The sequence below is a fragment of the Ambystoma mexicanum genome, chromosome 6q (assembly GCF_040938575.1).
Source record: "Ambystoma mexicanum isolate Mex_15411 chromosome 6q, UKY_AmexF1_1, whole genome shotgun sequence".
Classification (NCBI taxonomy): Eukaryota; Metazoa; Chordata; class Amphibia; order Caudata; family Ambystomatidae; genus Ambystoma; species Ambystoma mexicanum.
The window spans coordinates 792,451,269-792,472,742 of record NC_090937.1 but is presented as its reverse complement, the minus strand read 5'-3'; the positions used below and the strand labels follow the sequence as shown (position 1 = coordinate 792,472,742).

Here is a 21,474-nt window from a genome sequence, read left to right as displayed (position 1 = left end):
GGATTTACCACTGGCAACATCAAGAAATTACAGATCATTCAAAACAATGCAGTAAGGTCAGCCTTAAACGTTCCCAAAAAAGACGACATATCATATGCTAGAAAAATCTTTCTTTGGCTGCCCATTTGAGAGTTCATTCTGTTTAAAACTCTCACCATAATTCACAAATTCTTATTAAGCAGGGCACCAAGATACCTAGCAAAACAATGTATCAAATCCCAATCCATCACATCTACCAGAGCCGCCCATTCACAAATGATCACCATCCCTATATTCAAATTACAAAGAACTGTGGGTCGCAGTTTCCCGGTAGTGGCTGCCAAACACAGAAATGCCTTACCACTACGTTTAAGAACCGAACCTTCATACTTGACCTTCTGCAAATGCCTCAAAACGTGTCTCTTTATACATGACTTATAAACTAATACTGACCTTAATCATTCTGCTTATCAACTATAAGCCTGTTCTAATGTTTCTGATATGTTTCTGATATACAAGTCTGCATGCACTGTATCCATGTAACTGACTCACATATCTGCATTTACTGTACTATACGTATCTAAAATTGCGCTTATTGAAACCAATGCCTTGATGCCTCTAGGTTTGGTGCGCTATACAAATGACAAAATAAATAAAATAAAAACATAAAAGAAGAAGCCTCTGAAGGTGACTATTGTCTCTCAGAATGCTCGGGCACTTAGAGTGGAAGCTCTAACTCCACAGATTGCTTCACTGCAATGTACTGTAGTTGACTATGCGACTGAGTCTGATCTGGCCTTGGTATATGAGACCTCTTTGTCCAGGATGGGAGATCAAATTGCCCCGCTTATACCTCACACCTTACCAGTTAAACAACCCAATAAACTCTGGTATTCATCAGCGGTACACAATCTAAAATTGATAAAGCGTAAAGCGCATATTGCTTGGGCCAAATTTAAAACCAGTGAAAATTAGAAGACCTATATTAGTGCAGCAAAAAGGTATATACACGCTATCATTAAAGCCAAGAAATTGGATTAAGACACATGCATTACTAATGCCAGACCGGACACTAGTGAACCTTTCAAAATCCTAAAGGAATTAGAAAATCCGGCACCTTTTGAAACAAAGTTGACTACTTGACTACAAACACATCATGGTGTGCATCTATCCTGGAAGCCATTATTAATAAGGTATAGAGCATCAGACAAAACATCAAGAAGAGACTTAGGATCACTGCAGATCAACAGACTATGGTCAGGTCCCTGGATAAGGCACAAAGCTCCAGCTTAGCTCCAACTATGCCAAGCTGTGGCATGCCAGAGCCCTTGGTGTTCAGGTCAGTGTCCCAAGCTGAGGTCCCAGGCATTATTGCTAAACTCAAACCCACCACCTGTAAGGGGATGACTGTCCAGCTACTCTACATATTTTTTTTTAAATTAATTTATATGGTTAATGAAATCAACCTTTCAAATATCAACAAGTATGTTTCTACTCTAATAAAAGCTTGTGCTCCATTGCTAGTTCCACTCATTACAAAGTTTATTAATAGCTCTTTTGCAGAGGGACGTGTGCCGGATCTTATCAAACAAACCTGGATTACACTGTTGCTTACAAAGCCCACCTTGGATCCTAATATCGCAGCCAATTATAGACTTATCAGTAATGTACCGTTTTTACTGAAAATCTTGCATCGAACTGTATCTCCAAGTCCAGGAACATCTCAATAAACAGAAAATCTTAGGTAAAGATCAATCAGGTTTCAGGGAGGCACTTGTCACTGAGACAACCATGTTGGACCTGAATGCTAACATCTTGCAGGCTATGGAAAAAGGTGGCATTTTCCTATTCATAATACTGGATCTCTGTCGGCCTCTTTTGATCTACTTGATCACACTATTTTGATCATCATGTTGTCTCAATCTGCTAATTTCTCAACCTTGGCATCTAAATGGGTAAAATTCTTCCTCTCCGATCGCCAGGCCACAGTGTTTAGTGGGATGGAAGCAGCAGATGCTATCAACGTGCTTTGTGTGGTGCCAGCGGCTAGACACAGGTTTATCTTCCTTGTGGCACTTGTGTCATTAACATTGTCATAAAGGCAATGAATGCATGGAATCTACAGCTTCTCAAATCACTGCTATATTCTCCAGACTCCCATAAGCATCACACAAAAGCAATAGTCATGTGCATGTTTTTCAATGTCGCACAAGTTGATTTTATACTCAGGGATTCCCTCTTCCAAGACTTGATGGTACTTGTGTTGTTCACCCGCCTCAAATCAAACACAACAAATCAGACAGCATAGATTAAAAATATCAAAAGCTATACAAACAAAACCTACCCTAAATCTAACTCTCTACGTCCCCACTACCATCCCTACCATTCTTCATACAAAACTAGTTTAACTCCAGTATATAAACCATTCCTTAAACTTCCTTACCCTACCTCCAGCAATATCTTCATATCTCTCTGAAAGCTGCCTCAGACCTAACACTAACCCCAACAGTATTTGCACAATAATAGCCCGCAAGTTTGAGCTCAGATGAACATCTTAAAAATGTTTGTCTGAAATTTGATCTGATCCAAACCTCTGAATTTAGGTAATTCAGCATTCACATAAACATGTTTGTCCATGACCACTTGAAAGAACTCATCTTCTGCCAGAAAGGGAAAGGCTTTACTTTATATTCCAGCCTCTGTTAATTAGGTCATCACCCCAGGTGATATGGGATTAGGCAGACTGATTGCATTATGATCAAGGTAGGGGGAGGCAACTCTTTTTTTTAAATGCCATTTTGGGAGTGCACCAGTCCAGCAAAAGGGCAGTGCAACAATGTTTATACAAGGTGAGACACTCGCTCCTATCACTGCCAAGCTTAGTTTCCAAACAGCATCCAGTGATTTTATCGAGAAAAAAAACAGAGAGGTATTCATTAACGAAACAATTAACAACAAACAAGTATTGAATTTCAAATTAAATATATATGGGAGTGGGCAAGAGGTTACAACGGGTGGGGAGGGCCTTGGGTGGGATTAAAAACATAGGGAAATGAGGTCCTGGGGGGACCCCACATTTATTTTAAAAAGAAGTATTTGGTATTTTTTTGTTGTAAATGTTTCGGTACAAAATACCTCTCTGTATTTTTTTTTTGTTGGTAAAATCAAATATAGCCCATGCAATATCCCTAAGTAGCAGGTATGATTTTGGGGTTACACTGCTTATGAGCTTGCTCTACTATTTTGAACCCCTGATTATGCTAGCATAACCCCATATAGATCACAGCCTTGGTAGCTTATTTTGCTTTGATATTGATAGAATGAAAAGTTATATTGAGGTTTAAAGTACCACATTGGTCAGCTGCTTGTGAGGTGGATGGTAACTCTGGCACCCATGGTCTCTCTAGTACCATCCCTTAGCCAAGGAGTCTGCAATCTGTGGCTCTCCAGAGATTTTGGACTACAGCTCCCATGAGTCTGCATCACTGATTTGTTGACTATGGCTTATTGTAATTTTAGTCTAAAACACAAAGAGAACAACAAGTGGCAGGACCATGCTTTATACTAATCCCTGGAATTTCATCGCACTACACTTTTCCCCTATATCCCCAATGTCTGAAAAAACAAATTTCCCACTTCCCTGTCTCCTCAGTGCTGTACTATTTTGAGTATTGAATGTTTTGAGGTTATTTATTTTGAAGGTGCTATTTCTAAATGTGGTTTATTGCAATATTACGTATCTACACAAATCAAAATGAACATGTAGAGGAAATAATCCATTTATCATACAAGTAACCAGGGAGATATGCCCAGACACCATAAATGAAAGCCTTTAGTAGTTACCATTGATTCAATCTATGGGAGCTTAGACTGAGTATTATAACGCAGCTATCACTCTAAGGATGGAAGAGAAATGTTGCAAATGCCACTTACCTTGTAGACATCTAGATCTCCACACTGGTAATCAAAGCGAGTGTAGAGCTCGTTCAGCATGGTAATGACCTGCATCGCGGAGCACTGGGAACAGATGGCAGTGAAGCCCACGATATCAGAGAAAAGCATGGTGACTTGGCTGAATTTCTTGGCGTTCACAACCTGTCCCTGCCACAGTTGCTGTGCAACTTCACCTGGGAATATTGAGAATAGTAAATCTACAGTTTTCTTCTTTTCTTCTTCTAGGGCTTGGTGGGCCATTTCAAGTGTAGCTTTAATCTTCCCAAGCCTTTTCTTCAGTCCATCTTGAGCTCTGGTCTGTTCTCCAATCAGCACAACATCTCTCATTGCATTATGGATTGGAATGTCTGAGAGGTACAAGCCACGTCCTGTAAAGTCTTCTAATTTATCCACGCACGGAGACCCCAAAAATAGGATGGCACTTGATTCAAAAACATAGATCATCTGACCTTTTAGATCCATACTCTGAGAAAGAAAAAAATAATAAGGTTCAACAAATACCCATACGTTGATCAGATACAGTTGCTTTACTAAGTATATTGAAACATGTGTCTGTAATCTAATTACAAACTTAATTTGTTACATCCATATGTTCAGATATGTATGCTTTCCAGGCATAGTAATAACACAATTGTTAATTTTTATATACTAGCGTAATCTGACCCAACATGTAATATCAGCTAGGATGTAATGCTACGTAATAACCTTACAGTTTTTAGTAAAGAAAAGTAACATTGTAAATCTGCCTCTAGACGGATGCAGTTAGATCGTATAGCTATGAACCTGCATGCTGTATGATTCAGTAGTTCCATCATGTCCATGTATATATTAGTGGCAACAAGCCAGAGCTCTGTGGGGTTCTGCAAGGGATACATTTTGAAAGCATGTTGCCTCTCAGACAGAAAACAATGACATCCACTTGACTGGTTTATGTTGAAGCCCCCGTTAACATTTGTGTGATTGATGATGTTGAACCCACAAAGCCTTCACAACAGAGATTCATTTTCTTGATGTCAAGATTAGAGTCACCGATGAGGGATACAACACCAACCTCTTTCGAAGAACAACACACAGAAATAAACTATTACATTGCCTCAGTTTTCATCAACCAAGCCTCATTCGCAATCTCCCATACAGTCAGTTACTTTGAGTCAAAAAAGTGCAAACCGAAATGGGAAAGAAAGAAATTCTTGGCACGAGGATGCAAAATCAGTGACAGAAGCAGCCACACAAAGAATCAATGAAACAAACCGTGAAACTCTCCTCAACAGTGAAGAATGAGACTAAGTCTTTGGTATATGTGTCCAATTTCTCTTTACAAAGCCATAGAATTAAGAGCATCATTAAGAAAAATAGGGAGATCCTTACTTGTGATGTTAGGATCCAACACCTATAAAGAACTTCCCATTTTTGCATTTCAGAAGAGCCGTAATCTACTTGATAAATTGGTGAGAACAAGACCACCACCCAAGGAACCAATCACACAATGCACAGGCACCTTCCCATGTTTACATTATGCCAATTGTGGATTTGTAACGAAAGGTGATATAGTCAATCATCCACAAACTGGTGAAAAAATACGGATACGCAGTTTTGGAACATGCAATAGCAACAACGTTATATATGCCATCAAATGCCCCTATGGACTTTATTACTATGTAGGTAAATCTACACGCCCAGCTAAGACCCGATGGAATGAACACAGGTCCTGTTTCTGCAACTCTAACGTGAATTCAACAGTGGCACGTAATTTTATCAAGAAAAGACACAATTTGTCTCAAATTAGGTTTCATATCCTCTAAGTGATTTTCAAAAACAACCCACATGAAGACATGAATCTCAAGTTAGATTGGATGGAAACGTTCTGGATAGACAGACTTGGGACTTTAACAGCCCATGGACTTGATGAAGAGATCAACTATCACTGTTATATTTAAACATATGTATGTCAACTTCTAGATAAGTTCTTATAATGGTTATCCCTTACACCTTGCTCTTGATCCCACCTCTGACAAGAGAGTTGAGATGGTTACATTTCCACACTGTTGGATTATTGTGAGATCGTATTTTATGAAAGATGTGTTCATAGTGATTAACTTGATAAAAGTATCAGTAACATAACTCAGTTTACATAACGTTCCGACTATTCTGAACTGCGTGTGGATACTGATCAGTTAAAGGTATAGACAGATTGCTTACAGTCTCCTGTGTCACTGATAGCAGACAATCCATTTGTAAGTTTCATGAATTTGAATAACATTGACACATTTCCAAATAGTGAATTTATCAGATTGAGATACGTAGTGTTCGCCCAGGTTTCTAGATACATTTGCCAGTGTATCTCACAAGTACAACTCATTTCACCATTTTCTTGCACGACAGATCACATCACTTATGCCACTTTTTAATAACCATACAAGATTTGTAACATTGGACGTTACCCTAGAGGTACACAGTACATCCTGATAAGCTATTTTGAGAAGATTGTGACGTGAGACGCTCGGGGCGAAGACCTTCAGGGGGCTCGACACATGCGTCATCCTAGCTGTGCCTCGTCACACCATCTTTTAACATCAGATGCAATCTGCTACCTACACATTAACTTTAAACTACATACAAAGTGAATTTCTCTACTCCATGAGCCGCTCAGCCTAGAAAACACTTGAGGAGCATTATCCTCTTTCGGGACGCCGTCTGTGAGACCATGCCCTCGGGAGTTTCCCTCGCAACAGCGCTCTGTAGTCATGACAACATGTTAAATCACTGCTGGGGGCGGAGACCATTAGAGGGCATGACCCATGCGTCATCTTATCCATGACCTCGTCATACCAGCTATTAACTTTCAATGCATTATTTGTACGAACATTTGTTACCTACACATCAACTTTAAACTACACACTTAGGGCCTCATTACACGGTAGGCGGTAAACCATGGTGCTATTAGCACCATGGTTGTCGCCGGTACCATACCAGTACCACCATGGAGGAAAGGGGAATTACCATCCCATTCCAAGGTTGGCGGGGCGGTAATTCCCCTTTCTCCATGGCCCTTCCCCATTCCCATTTTTGCCCCATAGGTCATAATGAGAATGGGGAAGGAGCTAATTACGGTACCGCAAATTGCGGTACCGTAATTAGCACCAAGGTCCCTTTGCGGGTCCCAACTTTAACGGCTCGTCTACACCAGCCGATAAGGTCGGGTCCCGCAAAGGGACCTCGTCGTAAGGCGGTAAGGGTTTACGGTCACCGGAACCCTTACTGGTGACCATTAACCCTTACCGCCTTCCATGTATTGAGGCCCTTAGTCAATTTTTGCACCTCAAGAGCAGCTCAGAAAATACTTGAGTAGCATTATCCTCTTTCAGGACGCCGTATTTGAGACCATGCCCTTGGGAGTGTACCTCGCAACGGCGTTCTGTAGCCATGACAACATGTTAAATCACCAGTACGTTCTTTCATGCGCATTCGTAGACAGTATCCTTTCCGAGCTGTGTCTACAGCTAGAACGCTGATATGCTACCCTGATCTTTTAACATTGGCGCATTTTGGAATGCCATATTCACAGAAATCTACTGTTTTTATTTACAATAGCTGCAGCACCATTCTCTGTATCATTTCGAGAGCCTGTTGAAGCTTCTTTCCAACCACGAGCGCATTCCGCACACTGTTTTCCATGGTGTACAGTGTTTCAGAGGCACTTAGGCAAGTGCAGGCCGCTATACCTATGTGCATAACAGCCTCCAGTATCAATACATTAACTGAACGTTGGTTACTTACTCTTTTGCCAGTGCCTACTTCTAAATTAAAAGTTATGGTTGACACACAGATCTACATTTAAAACACAATACAGAGGTAACGTACGTGTATGCTTTTTATTACAGATATGAGCACAGTTTAATTAGCAATAGCTTATTTACCTGTTCTGTTTCTTTTGCTTTCTCTCCTTACAAACAATGCGACACATGGAACCACTTTGGTATGTAAATATGTATTCTTGACAACATTTGAATTCTTGATGATTTGGCTAAATGTTGATATTGTCCTATGTGATGTTGACTGATGGGGTTCGCCCTCATGAAAGAGTAACTTAAATCTGAAATGCATTGGCATCTGAGCCCTTTGCGTATTCAATGGAAATGCTGACCTCTGACAAAATATGAAATTAGCATTGTACAGATAAACCAAGTTCTGACCACTAACATGATGCCGACCTCCTTCTTTTGAACATTTTTTGAACATTTGGAAAGAAATTATTGATCGTTTATACTGATTACAAGAAGTCAGTTTGAGTGTTTGGAATTATACTCAGTTAGCCCAATGGGTACAGTTTGTGAGCAACTGATTAGCTGGATGTTCATGCAGCTTCTTGCCTTGCGGTATTTGGAGTCCGGGTGACCTTGGACTTTTCTCTTCATTTGGCTCCTTGAAATCTTGATGTTTTGGTTTGAACTACAGTACTATTAACTGATTAACAGTGTTTACATAGTGATTAACCTTTGAAGTGGTGCCCACCTATTTGGACATTTTGATGGTGTTGAATGCCACTGATAGATCTAATTGGACCAGCCCTCCAACACTGTTTTCATCGCCTCTGATTATCAAGGATTGATATGATGAAAGATTATGTTGATTTTTATTTTTTTATTTTATTGTTTAAAGTGTGGACGAAGCTCGAGAGTAGCAGAGAGCTGTACAGAATGTGGGTAGCTGCCATTTGAGCTGGCATATTTTAACAGTCGTGTAGTACTATGAGGTCTGTGTGTCGGTATGTGCGTCCATTGGAATGCGTCCTTGGTAAGGTGTTGTTGAAAGAGCCATGTTTTGGGAGATTTGCGAAATTGGAGAATTGTGGGGCCATTCCGGGCCCACACCTGGATCAAATTCCAGAGGGTGGTGCAGGACTAGACACGGATAGTTTGTGGGTCCTCTCTTTGTGATTCAAGAATGTTGGTCGATTTACTATGTGAGGAGCATGTGCCACCAGATATTTGGAGCTTAGCCATCAGGTACGCGGGTGTGCTACTCGTGACTGGTTTGTAGATGATACATGCAGTCTTCAACAGTATCCTTGCTTGGAGTGGAAGCGAGTGTAGTTTGTGTGGGATAGGGGTAATGCAGTCAAATTTCTGTGCTCCCGTAATAAGACGTGCTGCATTGTGGTGGACTGATTTTAGGGGAGTCAAGTGAGCAGCTGGGAGCCCTATCAGGAGAGGATTTTCCCTCGTCGATGTGTGAGACCGCAAGGTCCGGAAGTCCTGCAATGGGATGAATGGTTTCATTTATTCAAAGCATAGAGATTCTAATCCAGGCTATTTGGGCCTTTTTGGCTATGGGTTTCTGGAAGGACAGATTGCTGTCAATGGTGAAGCCTAAGGATTGAGACATTATTGGACAAGTCTTTTTTTAGCGGGTGGACCGATGAGGACAAATTCAGTCTTGGATTGGTTTTTGTTTGAGGTAGGCAGTCAACATCCAAGACTGGCTGACGGCTACGTAATCACAGAGATGGATGATGTCCTGCACGCTATTTACTCTCATGCATAACTGAGTATTGTCCGTTTATTGGTGGATGGCTATATTGGGATCTTTGAGGAGAGTGTCCAGAGGCTCCACATAAAGGTAAACATGATGGGTGAGTGGATTGAGCCTTGGGGAACTCTGCTGGAGACCTGGAGTCAGTTAAAATGCAACAGGTTCATCTCAACAGTCTGTGTGGTGTCTTACTGAGAAGTGGGGGGTAAACAATTTCAGGACAGTGCCACAGAATCCCAACCTGTCAGCAAGGAGGGAGAGAAGGATGCAGTGGTCGACAATGTTGAATCCAGCCAAGAGTTCAAGGAGGATGAGGAGCATGAGTCACCCTTATCCATTATTAGGAGAGCATCACCACCACCTGGATGGCGGCTGTCTGGATGTTACACTTAAGGCGGAGCCCTGACTGATAGTCATTAGGGAGGTGGAGTTGTTCGATTCTGGTGAGCAGTTGTGTAGCAACTTCTTTTTCCAAGATTTTGCCCAAAAAACAGGATGTTTATAATGAGCCTGTAGTTGGTCACGTCATCCGGATATAGGGTTTGTTTTTTCAAAAGAGTCTGTATGAGACCAGTTTTGATGGTGTCCGGGAATGATCCTTCTGTGCCAGAGGCACTGATGATGCTGGAGGCTGGAATTATATCATCAGAGTAAAAAATAGGTTTGAGGGAGGCAATCATTTTTAGGAAATCTGGGGGAAAGAGAGTGTTAGGCAGAATCATATGCAGTACCCTTTGGGAACACCACACAAAATTAAGACTACAAGTGTCAGTACAAATTCACCATTGGTACAAGCCTGTACTACACAGTAAAGTGGTAGTGATGGCTGAGCAGCCAGACTTATCTTAGTAAAGTGAGCAGTATCAGAAGTTACACAAAGGACAGCAATTACTATGGTTGAAAACAAACACTCATTCAAGGTTTCAGAGAAAAAGAATATACATTATTTACACAATCAGTTATAAAACAGTTCACTAACATAAAGCAGCAGACAATGAATACACTAAAATAACTCCCAATCAATTCTGGACAAGTTAGGCTCAAAATGAAGTGTGAGAAAAATGGCACTCCAGTCATTTAAAAGGGAGGAAAAGACAAGGTTATCCAAAATCAACAACACCAACAATCGATAGGCAGGGCAATCTAGAAAAGGCTTACTACAACTAGGATTCAAGTCAATAGGCCTGGGCCAATGTTAATGGTTCATAGTCTTTGCAGAGGGTCACACAGTTCACAGTAGTTTGCGGTTAAGTCTTTGCCAAGATTTCAAAACAAAGTTGGTCAGAGGAAAAGTTATTCAAAAGAGAAGAGAAGGACAAGCCTTTGTAGAGGCGAAAGATTTCAAACAATTTCACCGCGGTCGGATGGAACGAACAACTGGATTTGAACAGTACCTTAAATGAAGAAGAATGCTGTAGCTGAGGCAGTTGTTCCTGGCAGTTCCTGCAGGCTCACAGTTCCTGAAGCAACTGTTGTGGTGACAAGAAGGAGGAAAACTGGAGGGTCCTGCACTGCCCAGGGAAGAGCAGCAAAGCAAAGCTTTGAAAAAAAGCTGTGCTCCTTTAAACCCAAACAGGTTCCGTTCCTCCTGGCTATCCGCTTCACTGCAGCGAGGCACAACAAAATTGACCAGGAGAGAAAGGCCGGCATTTGGTGTTTGGCGAGCTGGTTGGTCCCACCAAGCTCAAGGGAAGAAGATTCCTTGCAGGTCTTCTCTGTTGTCGGAGTTTCGGGCGATTCAGACCTGCAGCAGGGCTTCACCGGGATGTCCAGGAGTTGCAGCAGTCATCTACCTTCAACTCCTTGTTGGTTCTCTCGTTGCAGTGGCAACTCTGCTTTCCAAGTCCCAGAGACCTGCTTTTAAGCAGTTTTCCCCCATTCACACAGCCTGGCTGTCAATCACACAGCAGGGTGGCTGTCCTGGCAGGACAGCCACCAAGCCAATTAAACTAGAGTGCGACTTGGGTCTCCAAGGAGACCCTGTTCAGGGGGCTTCAAACCCCTTCCTCACATCCTGTGCATCCAGACACTCAGGCGCCTAAGGAGGGCTTCTGTGCAGAAGGCCGCCAAAGGACGGCGAACAATGAAACCAAACCTGGTTTGGCGCACAGAGTAAAACACGAGAAAGACCTTTACAAAAAGAAATGATGAATAAACCCGACCAGAACCAAAGAGAATTAAAAGGGGTCCAGCGTATTAGAGTTTGAGGCTACCACCATAGCCTCTAACAGTACCGAGGCTATTTTCATAGTTCGCGGTAGAATACAAATGGTAAATACCACTGCCACCAGCCAAATCTTAGACAAAGGGAAAGAAATAATCTTCCATGAGAAACAGACAAAAAGGGATAACTATTAACCCTTCCAGTACTCTATGGAAGATAGTTTGTACTGGGTCTGTAAATTTAAAAAGTCTAGTAAAGTCAATGGCAACTTTACATGTTCTGGAAGACAGTAGCCAGTCCCAGAAAATGGAGTTTGACAGTGGGAAGTCTAAAAAGACAACCCTGTGTCACTGCACTAAAGGTGCTGTGTGACACAAAGGAAAAAGATGATGCCTATGGAGTGGGTGAGACTACATAGTCCATGAGCACAAAATGTACAACGCACAGCAAAACACATGAAAGAGTGGGAAAAAAGGCTCACACTCTTACCAAGTGAGAAAAAAAAATCCTAGAAATCCAGCAAAGCTGCTGAGGGTCTCAACAGGTAAGGGAAATTAGCCATTTTGGAGAATTCTCCCTAACAGAGAGGAGAGAATTTGGTCCAAAGGGCAGTGTGCGTACCGCAGTGCAGGGGGTGCTAATGCTGTGAGAAGTTGATTAGACGTCACCCGGATTTTGTCTATTTTATCTATTCTGTCAAATATTTTCTGAGTTGCTCGTACCTCAAGGTCAGGTGAGTGTTTGTTACAATGCTTTACTACTTCAAAGAGGGCTTTGGTCCCGTTAGAGGCTGCCACAATGGTGGTAGAGTAGTAGGCAGCTTTGGCCTGTGTAATCAGAATCCTATAATTTGGGCGCAGAGATCTGAGGTTGGTGAGGCCTCCAGAGTTATGGTTGTTGCACCACCGTTTCTCTAGGGCTCTGATTGAGTGTTTGTTAAAAGGTAGCTCAGTGGCGAACCATGGGGAACATGGTTTGGTTTTAGCCTGGCTGGATTTTAGGGGGGCATGAGTGAGTGTCCACCAGTTTCATAGCAGAGTTGCTGAATAATTCTCTGTGGTGGGAAAGTCTGCAAAGTTTGCTTCCAGCTCATTGACCAGGAAGGTTTTGAATGAGTGGTGTTAAGTGAGGGGGCATTTAGCCTGACCTTTGTGCACCATAGTTGAGTGGGTGACTGATAATGGGATGGCAGCGTGGTCAGATCAGTCAAGTGGTATAGGGTTTGCACAAGGGATGCAGGGGGATGATGTAAAGACTAAGGGCCTCATCACGACCTCGGCGGTAATGTGGCGGTATTAGCGTGGGGGCTATTAGCGCGACCGCCATAGCCCCGGGCGCGAATAGCGCGGGATCCCTTGTTGGGCGGACTTGGAAGTCCCCATTCCCCATTGAGCCCATTCGGGAATGCCCCATTCCCCATTGGGCTCAATGGGGAAAGTTCACGCTCATACCGCCGGCGGATTTCCCGCCGGCGGTATGAGCGTGAATTCTCGGCGGATTTCACACCAGCTCAGAGCTGGGTTGAAATCCGCCGAGGCCCTGATTCGGCAGACCCTTAAATCCGGCGGTAACAGCGCTACCGCTGGATTTAAGGGTTACCACCGAGGTCGTGATGAGGCCCTGAGTCTAAGGTGTTGCCTTTGTTGTGCATGGGGGAGAGCATGATTTTCTTAAGGTCATTGGAAGCGTTCAGTAAGAAATGCATGCTTCGAGTGTGGTTGTCAGCCTGTGACTCTGGGGCATTAAAATCACTGAGAAAGAAATGTTTTGAATGTGCTAATCTGGCAGAGGAGAGTAGTTTGGAGATATCTGCAATGAAGGAGCCACTCCTCTGAGGTAGTCTTTAGATGATGTGGAAGGTGATGGATTCCTTGTATGATATGGAACCGGCAGGCAAATGACTCAAATGAGCTTGTTATGGCAGAGGGGATGATGGAGCATGGCCAATCTCTCCTGTGGATGATTGCCACCGTGCCTCCTCCCCTCCTGGCTAGTCAGCATGTTGGATGCAGTAGCCTTGGCGTAGGAGGACGTTGACAACATGTGGGAAGTGGGGTAAACCATGTTTCAGTGATAAACAGGGCATCAAGGTTGCTGCACAATATGAGGTCAGCGATCTCTGCAGCGTGAGCGACTGCTGGGCAAGTATTGATCAACATGGGAGAGCATGTGCATGTGGTCTGTGGGTGTTGGATGGGGGCAAGGGCAATATTGATGAGGTTTGCTAGGGTAGCTTGCTGGGGCTGCCCAGGATACTTAGCCATTCGAACCCTAGTGAGAGTGGGGATGGGCTGTGGAGGGAGGAGACACATGTGATGTATTTTGGTGAGTAACAGTAGTAGTGATTCATATGTAGGTGAAATACAGGATAATGGGTCAGGCCTTTGGCCCTATTAGGGCTGAACAGGCACAAGCAGGTGAGGTCGTTGTCTTCAAATGTCCTTTGCTGAGGACGCCGGAGATGAGGACACCTAAGGAGGACTAGTTAAATAGTTGGTGGGCGGCGCAACTGAGTGGCAAGGCCTGGTCACATGATGAATAGCCTAGCAGCCTTATCAATGCTGTCTGCCTGGACCTGGCCTACAGTCCTTAAGTAATGGATTGGAAGGCTTGGAAACTGGAGGTGGGTGGAGGTACTGAGTGGCAGGGCCTGGTCACATGACCAGCAGCCTACTCAATGCTGTCTGCCTGGAGCAGGCCTACAGTCCTTAAATAGAGGCTTGGAAAGTACGATAACAGGTGGTGGGTGGAGAAAATGATTGGTAGGGACTGCTCATGTGACCAGCAGCCTATGTAATGCTGTCTGCCTGGAGCTGGCCTACAGTCCTTAAGTAGAGGCTTGGAAGGCATGAAAACTGGAGGTGGGCAGAGCAACTGAGTGTTAGGGTCTGGTCACGTGATCAGCAGCTTACTCAATACTGTGCCTAGCAAGTATGCTATTGTTAGATTCTATGCAGCTCTGGGGTTGACTTTTATGTTCCATTACTTCACCGTGATAGAACAAATTAAATAGTGGCCTGATATTTATGAATACTCTATGGCAAAAGTGTGGGTAAGTGCTCGCAGCATCTTCATTTAGAAGAGAACTAGCTCTAAAAATCAACAGGAGGATATCAAAGGGAAAATATTATTCTGATGAACTCCAGTCCCCCCACCAAAATAAGTGGAACGTTCTACATGTATTAGCTGATTCAAAGATAATTCTTTCTTGTCACAGGTCTGTTGAATCTTATTAAAGCAACCTCCTTCAGATATTGACTACTACTGTGGCTCTACTTCAGAACGTTTTTCATAAAAGCTTATTAACACAAAGGGAGTGTGTGGCAGAACATCCAGATCTTTCTAGAAGATGCTAACCACACAGAAGACGAAGTAGTGGCTAACCATGTCCATATGATTGGGAGGGGACATTTCAAGTTTCCATCTGTTGATTAATTTGTTTAAGGCATAAAGTGAATGTATAAAAAGTGTGTGGAGGTACAACACCCTGTAATCTGGGGTGTGGGTGGATTTTAGGGGGCAAGGGTTTACACAACAGACTGAACAACCTGGGGTAGGGGTCTGCAACCTTTCGCTCTCTGGACGTTTTGGACAGCATTCACAACTGTCAGGGACAATGGGAGTTATAGACCAAAACATCTGCAGAGCCAAAGGTTGCAGACCCCTGAGGGAAATGGGAGCATGTAATCCGTGTTCAAAGATTTTGAAGAAAGTCAGTTTACCACAGCTGCAGAATGAGGGTAAAAAAAAATGTGTATTTTTTTGTTTTGTTTTTTGTTTAAATTAATGGCAAATTCCTTAAAATGTAGGATGCTCATGTGGGACAAATCCTTTCTGCACCCATTTTCTAATAGGAAAAATAAGTATATTATATTTTGAATCTTTCCCAAAATACTGGATGGTGCCATTATTACTATCGATCCTATTTGCCAAGCATACAGTTTTGCATTAGTGGGTCAGAAGCAAGACAGAGCAAACCATTGTTGTCCATTAAGGATGATGGATCCTGTTGGATAATGTTTCAGAATGAACTTTGATTGCTTCTATAAAGAGAAAGTCTTCTCTGCCCAACTTTCAACACATTTGAAGAGCTAATAGCTCATTCAATTGTTGAGATATGTCTGGTGCTAGGTCGTCGTGACTAGACACTTAGCCCATTTTCTTAACCGCAAACCAACCAAGTGGGAGCTTATGATAGAAAGCAGCAAAGTCGAATTGTGTGATTTAAACAGCTATGCTGCTGAATAAACTCTGGCTGGGAGAAGTTGACAGTGAAGTCTAAAGAAGGGCGTGAAAGAGCCAGACATGTTTCTTTGGTTCTCGCATGAGCCAGTTTATTTAGTTCTAATGCTGTAAGTGGGCACTGCAAACACCTGTTGGTTTGTGAAGGATCCACAATATCAAAACGTTTCTGTGTGAACCCTCTGCAAAGTAAGATGATGTGTGAGCCTAAAGTGGAAGTGAGTTGTGGTATTTACTGGGGAATAAAAAGCTTTAAGGATATGAACAAGTAAGCCCAGATTGTCAACGATCTGAGCATAGAAGTGTTTACCAGGGTTTGAATCAAACCTAGATATCATTAAAGCACAGTATGCAAGATCATTATATATGCTTAAAGCTGGGAACCTTACCCAAAGGTTGTGTAAAAAATAATTGAATTCAACCTCTAATGTTTCCAGTCTGTGTTGCAATATGATCATGTATTCTTGTTCCCATTTTCTATTTGTTGTCCTTTGTACAAGGATTTGATAGCTGCATACTTGATTTTGTTAATGAAATCCTTTGGTGTTAATTGTGTCAATAATGCTTGGTACGTAGGCAAATCTACTTTTGATGAAAATATTTTTTTTTGCTGTGGCCACCTACATCTACATCGCATGGCTGCATAGAGGCAAAGGAAGACTTCATCTTGCACTTGTATTCTCATGGAGTTCATTGTTATGGAATGTTATTGCAAGGAAAAGACAATTCTTAAGGAGAATGTGTTTTAACCTCTGTCGGATTTAATTAAAGCCACCAAAGCAACAGGACTGAAGGGCTCACTGGGAAAAGGATCTGGCAGCATTCAGAAACCTGTAAAATGAACATGGGCCTATTTAGGCAGACTATGTGGGTGTCTTTCTGTAGTTGAAAGCCAGAGAATGTTAAAACAAAAATGTAATCTGAGTGCAGATTGGAAAGGCAGATCTCATTGCTGGCTAAAACTGTCATCCATCAAAAAGTGGTGCACTGTAAAAATGCATAAAAACAAATGGCAAGTAATTAAAAGTGTATTTTATTAATGACTGAAACAAACAGCCCTGTACTTTCAGTTGTCATCTTTAAAAAAAACAATGCTGTGTGAAAAGAAAGAAGAAATTAATTGATGTAAAAGCTATGTGAACCCTGATCAGTAAAACTTGCAGCATGTCAAAGAATAATGGCTGATGTTAGAAAATGCGAGTTCCATTCATCCAAGGACAATCGGTGGGTCTCTGGGCAGAATTCGCAAATGGCTTCCCGCACTGCAAGCCTGGTTCGTTCATCCCAACTATTTACAACTGCAATACAATGTTGCCTGCCTGAAGGGTGTTGAAAATAAAGTTTCCCTAGACCTGCTATCTCTGAAGGCTCAGTTCAGAACAGGTAAAATGACAGTGCGTGACTGAAATGTGGGAGGGGCTGCAATCAAGGGAAGCTAAAACTCTCAAAAAATACAAGAAAACAGAAGCTTTTCATATTGAAATGGTTGTCCACTACAGATAACAGGACAGGATTCCAGATGTCTGAATGGCCCTTGTGACATCACAGTGCCGGCCTAGCTCATTATCTGAAGTGGGGGAATTTTGTGTTGACAAGACCTCCCAAATATTCAGTACATGCAACCTATCAACTTCAAACAACAGAATGTCAAATAGCCGGAAGAAAGGAGAGAACAATTGCATATATATGAAGATTCCCCATTAGTTTGAAGGGACTATCACAATTGTTGCATTTTCTCAGCAACCACAAGTCACATGGCATACATGTATGTTTCATTTTTTAGATAATTTCAAGGCGATTTGTTGAAATAAAATGTGTCCACCTGTGACTTAGGGAAATGTAATGTCAAGCTAAAATGTGTTTCTGGGTGCTGTGAACATGTCCTGAACATGTTCCCATTTTCTATGTTGTTGTACTTTGTACAAGGATTTGATAGCTGCATACTTGATTTTGTTAATGAAATCCTTTGGTGTTAATTGTGTCAATAATGCTTGGTACGTAGGCAAATCTACTTTTGATGACAAGATTTCTTTTGCTGTGGCCACCTACATCTACATAGCATGGCTGTGTAGAGGCAAAAGAAGACTAAATCTTGTACTTGTATTCTCATGGAGTTCATTGTTATGGAATGTTATTGCAGGGAAAAGACAATTCTTAAGGAGAATGTGTTTTAACTTCTGTCGGATTTAATTAAAGGCACCAAACCAACAGGACTGAAGGGCGCATCTGGGAAAAGGATCTGTCAGCATTCAGAAACCTGTAAGCTGAACATGGGCCTATTAAGGCAGAATATGTGGGTGTCTTTCTGTAGTTGAAAGGCAGAGAATGCTAAAACAAAAATGTAATCCGAGTGCAGATTGGAAAGGCAGATCTCATTGCTGGCTGAAACTGTCATCCATCAAAAGGTGGTGCACTGTAAAAATGCATAAAAACAAATGGCAAGTAATTAAAAGTGTATTTTATTAATGACTGAAAGAAACAGCAACCTATCAACTTCAAACAACAGAATGTCAAATAGCCGGAAGAAAGGAGAGAACAATTGCATACATATGAAGATTCCCCATTAGTTTGAAGGGACTATCACAATTGTTGCATTTTCTCAGCAACCACAAGTCACATGGCATACATGTATGTTTCATTTTTTAGATCATTTCAAGGCGATTTGTTGAAATAAAATGTGTCCACCTGTGACTTAGGGAAATGTTATGTCAAGCTAAAATGTGTTTCTGGGTGCTGTGAACATGTCCTGAAATTGTGTAATCGGCATGCTGGTGGAGGGTAAAATTAGGTATGTGGAGAGTAAGTTGCATGTGCATAACTATTATGCTTTTTGCAACATGGTGCAGAGCAAGCTGTCATTTTATTCAATTCCCCATGATTAGGTGACTCTGAAAACGTATACATTATGGCAGTTACTAGTAAATCACAAAGTTTTGCCATATAGTTACTTTTTGGCTAACGTTGACATAAGAAAACACAAATTACAAAGGGGAGTTGCAATATTCCTGTTCTAGACTCCTGAACCAATCCTTAGACAGGGAATGGGCTGTGGGCTGGAGAGGAATGTGAAGGACCAATAAAAGGCACAGGAATTCTTACAGGACACAGCCCAACCTTAAAATCCCAATGGTGTCATCACTGGTATATAAAGTGGATCCATTATGATAGAAGGGGAAACCTGCTAAAAATTGCCATCTTACAGCTGCAAGGAAACACCAAAGGAGATTGCTGAAATTGTATCTGGGTGGAGCTGTCTATTGCTGGGGAAGCCTAAACCTGACTGGGCACTATGGTGAAGAGGTGGGGGGGCATCCTTGAGAGTGGAGTGGTCAGAAGCCTGCCCTGTCCTCCTAGAGGGTCCTGAAAAGCAGCTGGCTTTCCTTAACTTTAAACAGAGGTTTTAAATGTAAGTAGAATTGAGCCCTTTGAAACGAAAAGGGGGTGGGAGTCTGCTTGCTTTAAACCCTTTCCCGTTATAGTGGGCAGGGGAATTAGTCGTTAGAAGGTAAGCAACCTCTGCTTTTAGGGAATACGTTTAAGATTTCAGGCAATATGAGATTAGGAACATTTAATTACTAAGCATCTGATAATTGTATGGAATTAGATGAGTTTCTTGATCACGGAAAGCGAATGCATGGCTCACAACGTTATTCATAGATTGCGAGGTAAACATACAATTGATATGCGGGAACGCCGCGTCATCATGGAAATCCCCATGGAAAAAGGGATTCCATGATGACTTTGGGTTTCCGTGCTTGTAACTGCATTTATATGTGAAAGGATTGAAGGCTATTTATAGCGTATTAGATGTTTTTGGCAAAAGAGATTAGGAACGCCAGTATCCAGAAGCCAACATCAGTCACGCTTAATCCAGGGAGTGTTGGGACGTTACTCAGCCAACTTTGCAGGTTGTAATATATATGTTTATATATTAGTTGAATGCATGAGTGATCATAGTCAATATCTCAGTAATACTAGGCAGTCTCAGTAAACAATATATATCTCACTTCCCTCAATCTGGAGAAATAGATTAAATATATCTAATTATATGTAATTGGCAGAGAAGGAGCATGGGATTAAACCCAATATAATTCCAAACCATCGCAACACTATCAGTGGATATTTCATGTACCTCAGGGTTAGCCACTATTTGCTTGAGAATACAACAGAGACAACTTCAATTAATAATATCAAGCAATCATTGTTAATTATTTTGTATTTTTCTCTTTTTCTCCAATGTATTTATTTATTTATTTTGTTTCTACATTGTATATTTGATGGAATCAAATCATTCTTGTTTCTGTTTGTTTGGTTCCCTTTTTACCTACATTTTTCTCTCCCTTGTGCTATATATAATCTGTATGCATAAATGTTTGTTTTGTCTTATGACCCATACAATCCTCCCCGTTACCTATCCCTAATCTCTGTCTTTAAATTTGTATTTTCAACATGACTTGGGGGGGGAACTATTATTGGGGGAATTTTTGATTATACACAAATCTTTTTGTATTTGCATTTTGAATCAATTATCCAATGATATATCATGTGATGAATATTCTTAGAATACACCTGAGTAGCCCAGATTTGAGAAAGGCTCCATTGAGCCGAAACACGTGTCATACAGGGCGTTTTTGACTTAATGTTTTTGACCCTATAAAGGGTGTTCTGACAAAATAATTTTTTTTGACTCAATAAAAATCAGATAACTTTCTGAAAGAAATTGGCGCAGAGTCACAGAGTTATTTCTTGATACAATGAAATTTTAACGGTATAGGCTTTATACCGACAACTCCGAGTAATTGCGACATCATGATAAAAGTATAATATTTTAAATTTTGAATTAAGACGTGTAATATCAAAAATACTAAGGAGTTGCCCACAAGACCAGCTGTAAACAGCAAAAGCCAAACACGTACTTTATACACACTTTAAGTGGAGGGGTATCTGAAATCCAAATCCCTCAAAATCAGCCCAATCTTTCTGTCCAGCTTCCCCAACAACATACCTTTAAGTGCAGGAGGGTCTGAAATCCAATGTTCCCAAATCATTCCAATTTTTCTCTCGGACCTCCCCAACACAGATCAAAGTCTGCTGATGGTCTGAAAAACAACCTGCTAAGTCACCCTTTGTTTATTTTAAAGCAAACGTGCAGGTGAAATAATAATTGACATATGCATGTGCACAAATATGTACACCAAACTGCTAGCTTTTTAAGCTCACAAGAAAATCGAAATTGCACAGCACTGCAAATGTAAATTAATGTTGCTCACTGACCAGTGTTGATTATTTCTTAACTGAAACTAGGATAAAGTAAAACATGGTGGCTTGTGTTTTCCCAACCAACTTTTGTGATTTATTTGTGTAGTAAGAAGTTTAATTGTGGGCCACAAAGAAGGTGGCATGTGTCATTTAAGTGTGGTCTCCATTTTCAAATAAATACAAATACATTTCATGCACACCGCCCTGGTTCTTGGCGTATTGTTAGCTCAGTAGGAGGGACCCAAAGGGCATTACATATGTCTGAAATAGGGATGAATAAATAACTGACATTAAACAGTTTATTGTGTGACACCTGGCTTGGGGAGGGAAGGAACTCCCTGTGT

The 21,474-nt window shown here is 41.6% G+C and overlaps 1 protein-coding gene across 1 annotated transcript in view; it reads right to left on the bottom strand.

Annotated features, from left to right (window-relative positions):
* The window catches only part of GUCY1A1 (guanylate cyclase 1 soluble subunit alpha 1), a 545,497-nt gene that overhangs the window by 163,508 nt on the left and 360,515 nt on the right, over window positions 1-21,474 (bottom strand). Inside the window, exon 6 of the mRNA XM_069631322.1 lies at window positions 3,913-4,398. Within this exon, the coding sequence (XP_069487423.1) occupies window positions 3,913-4,398 (486 nt within the window). The remainder of the gene's footprint in view (window positions 1-3,912; window positions 4,399-21,474) is intronic.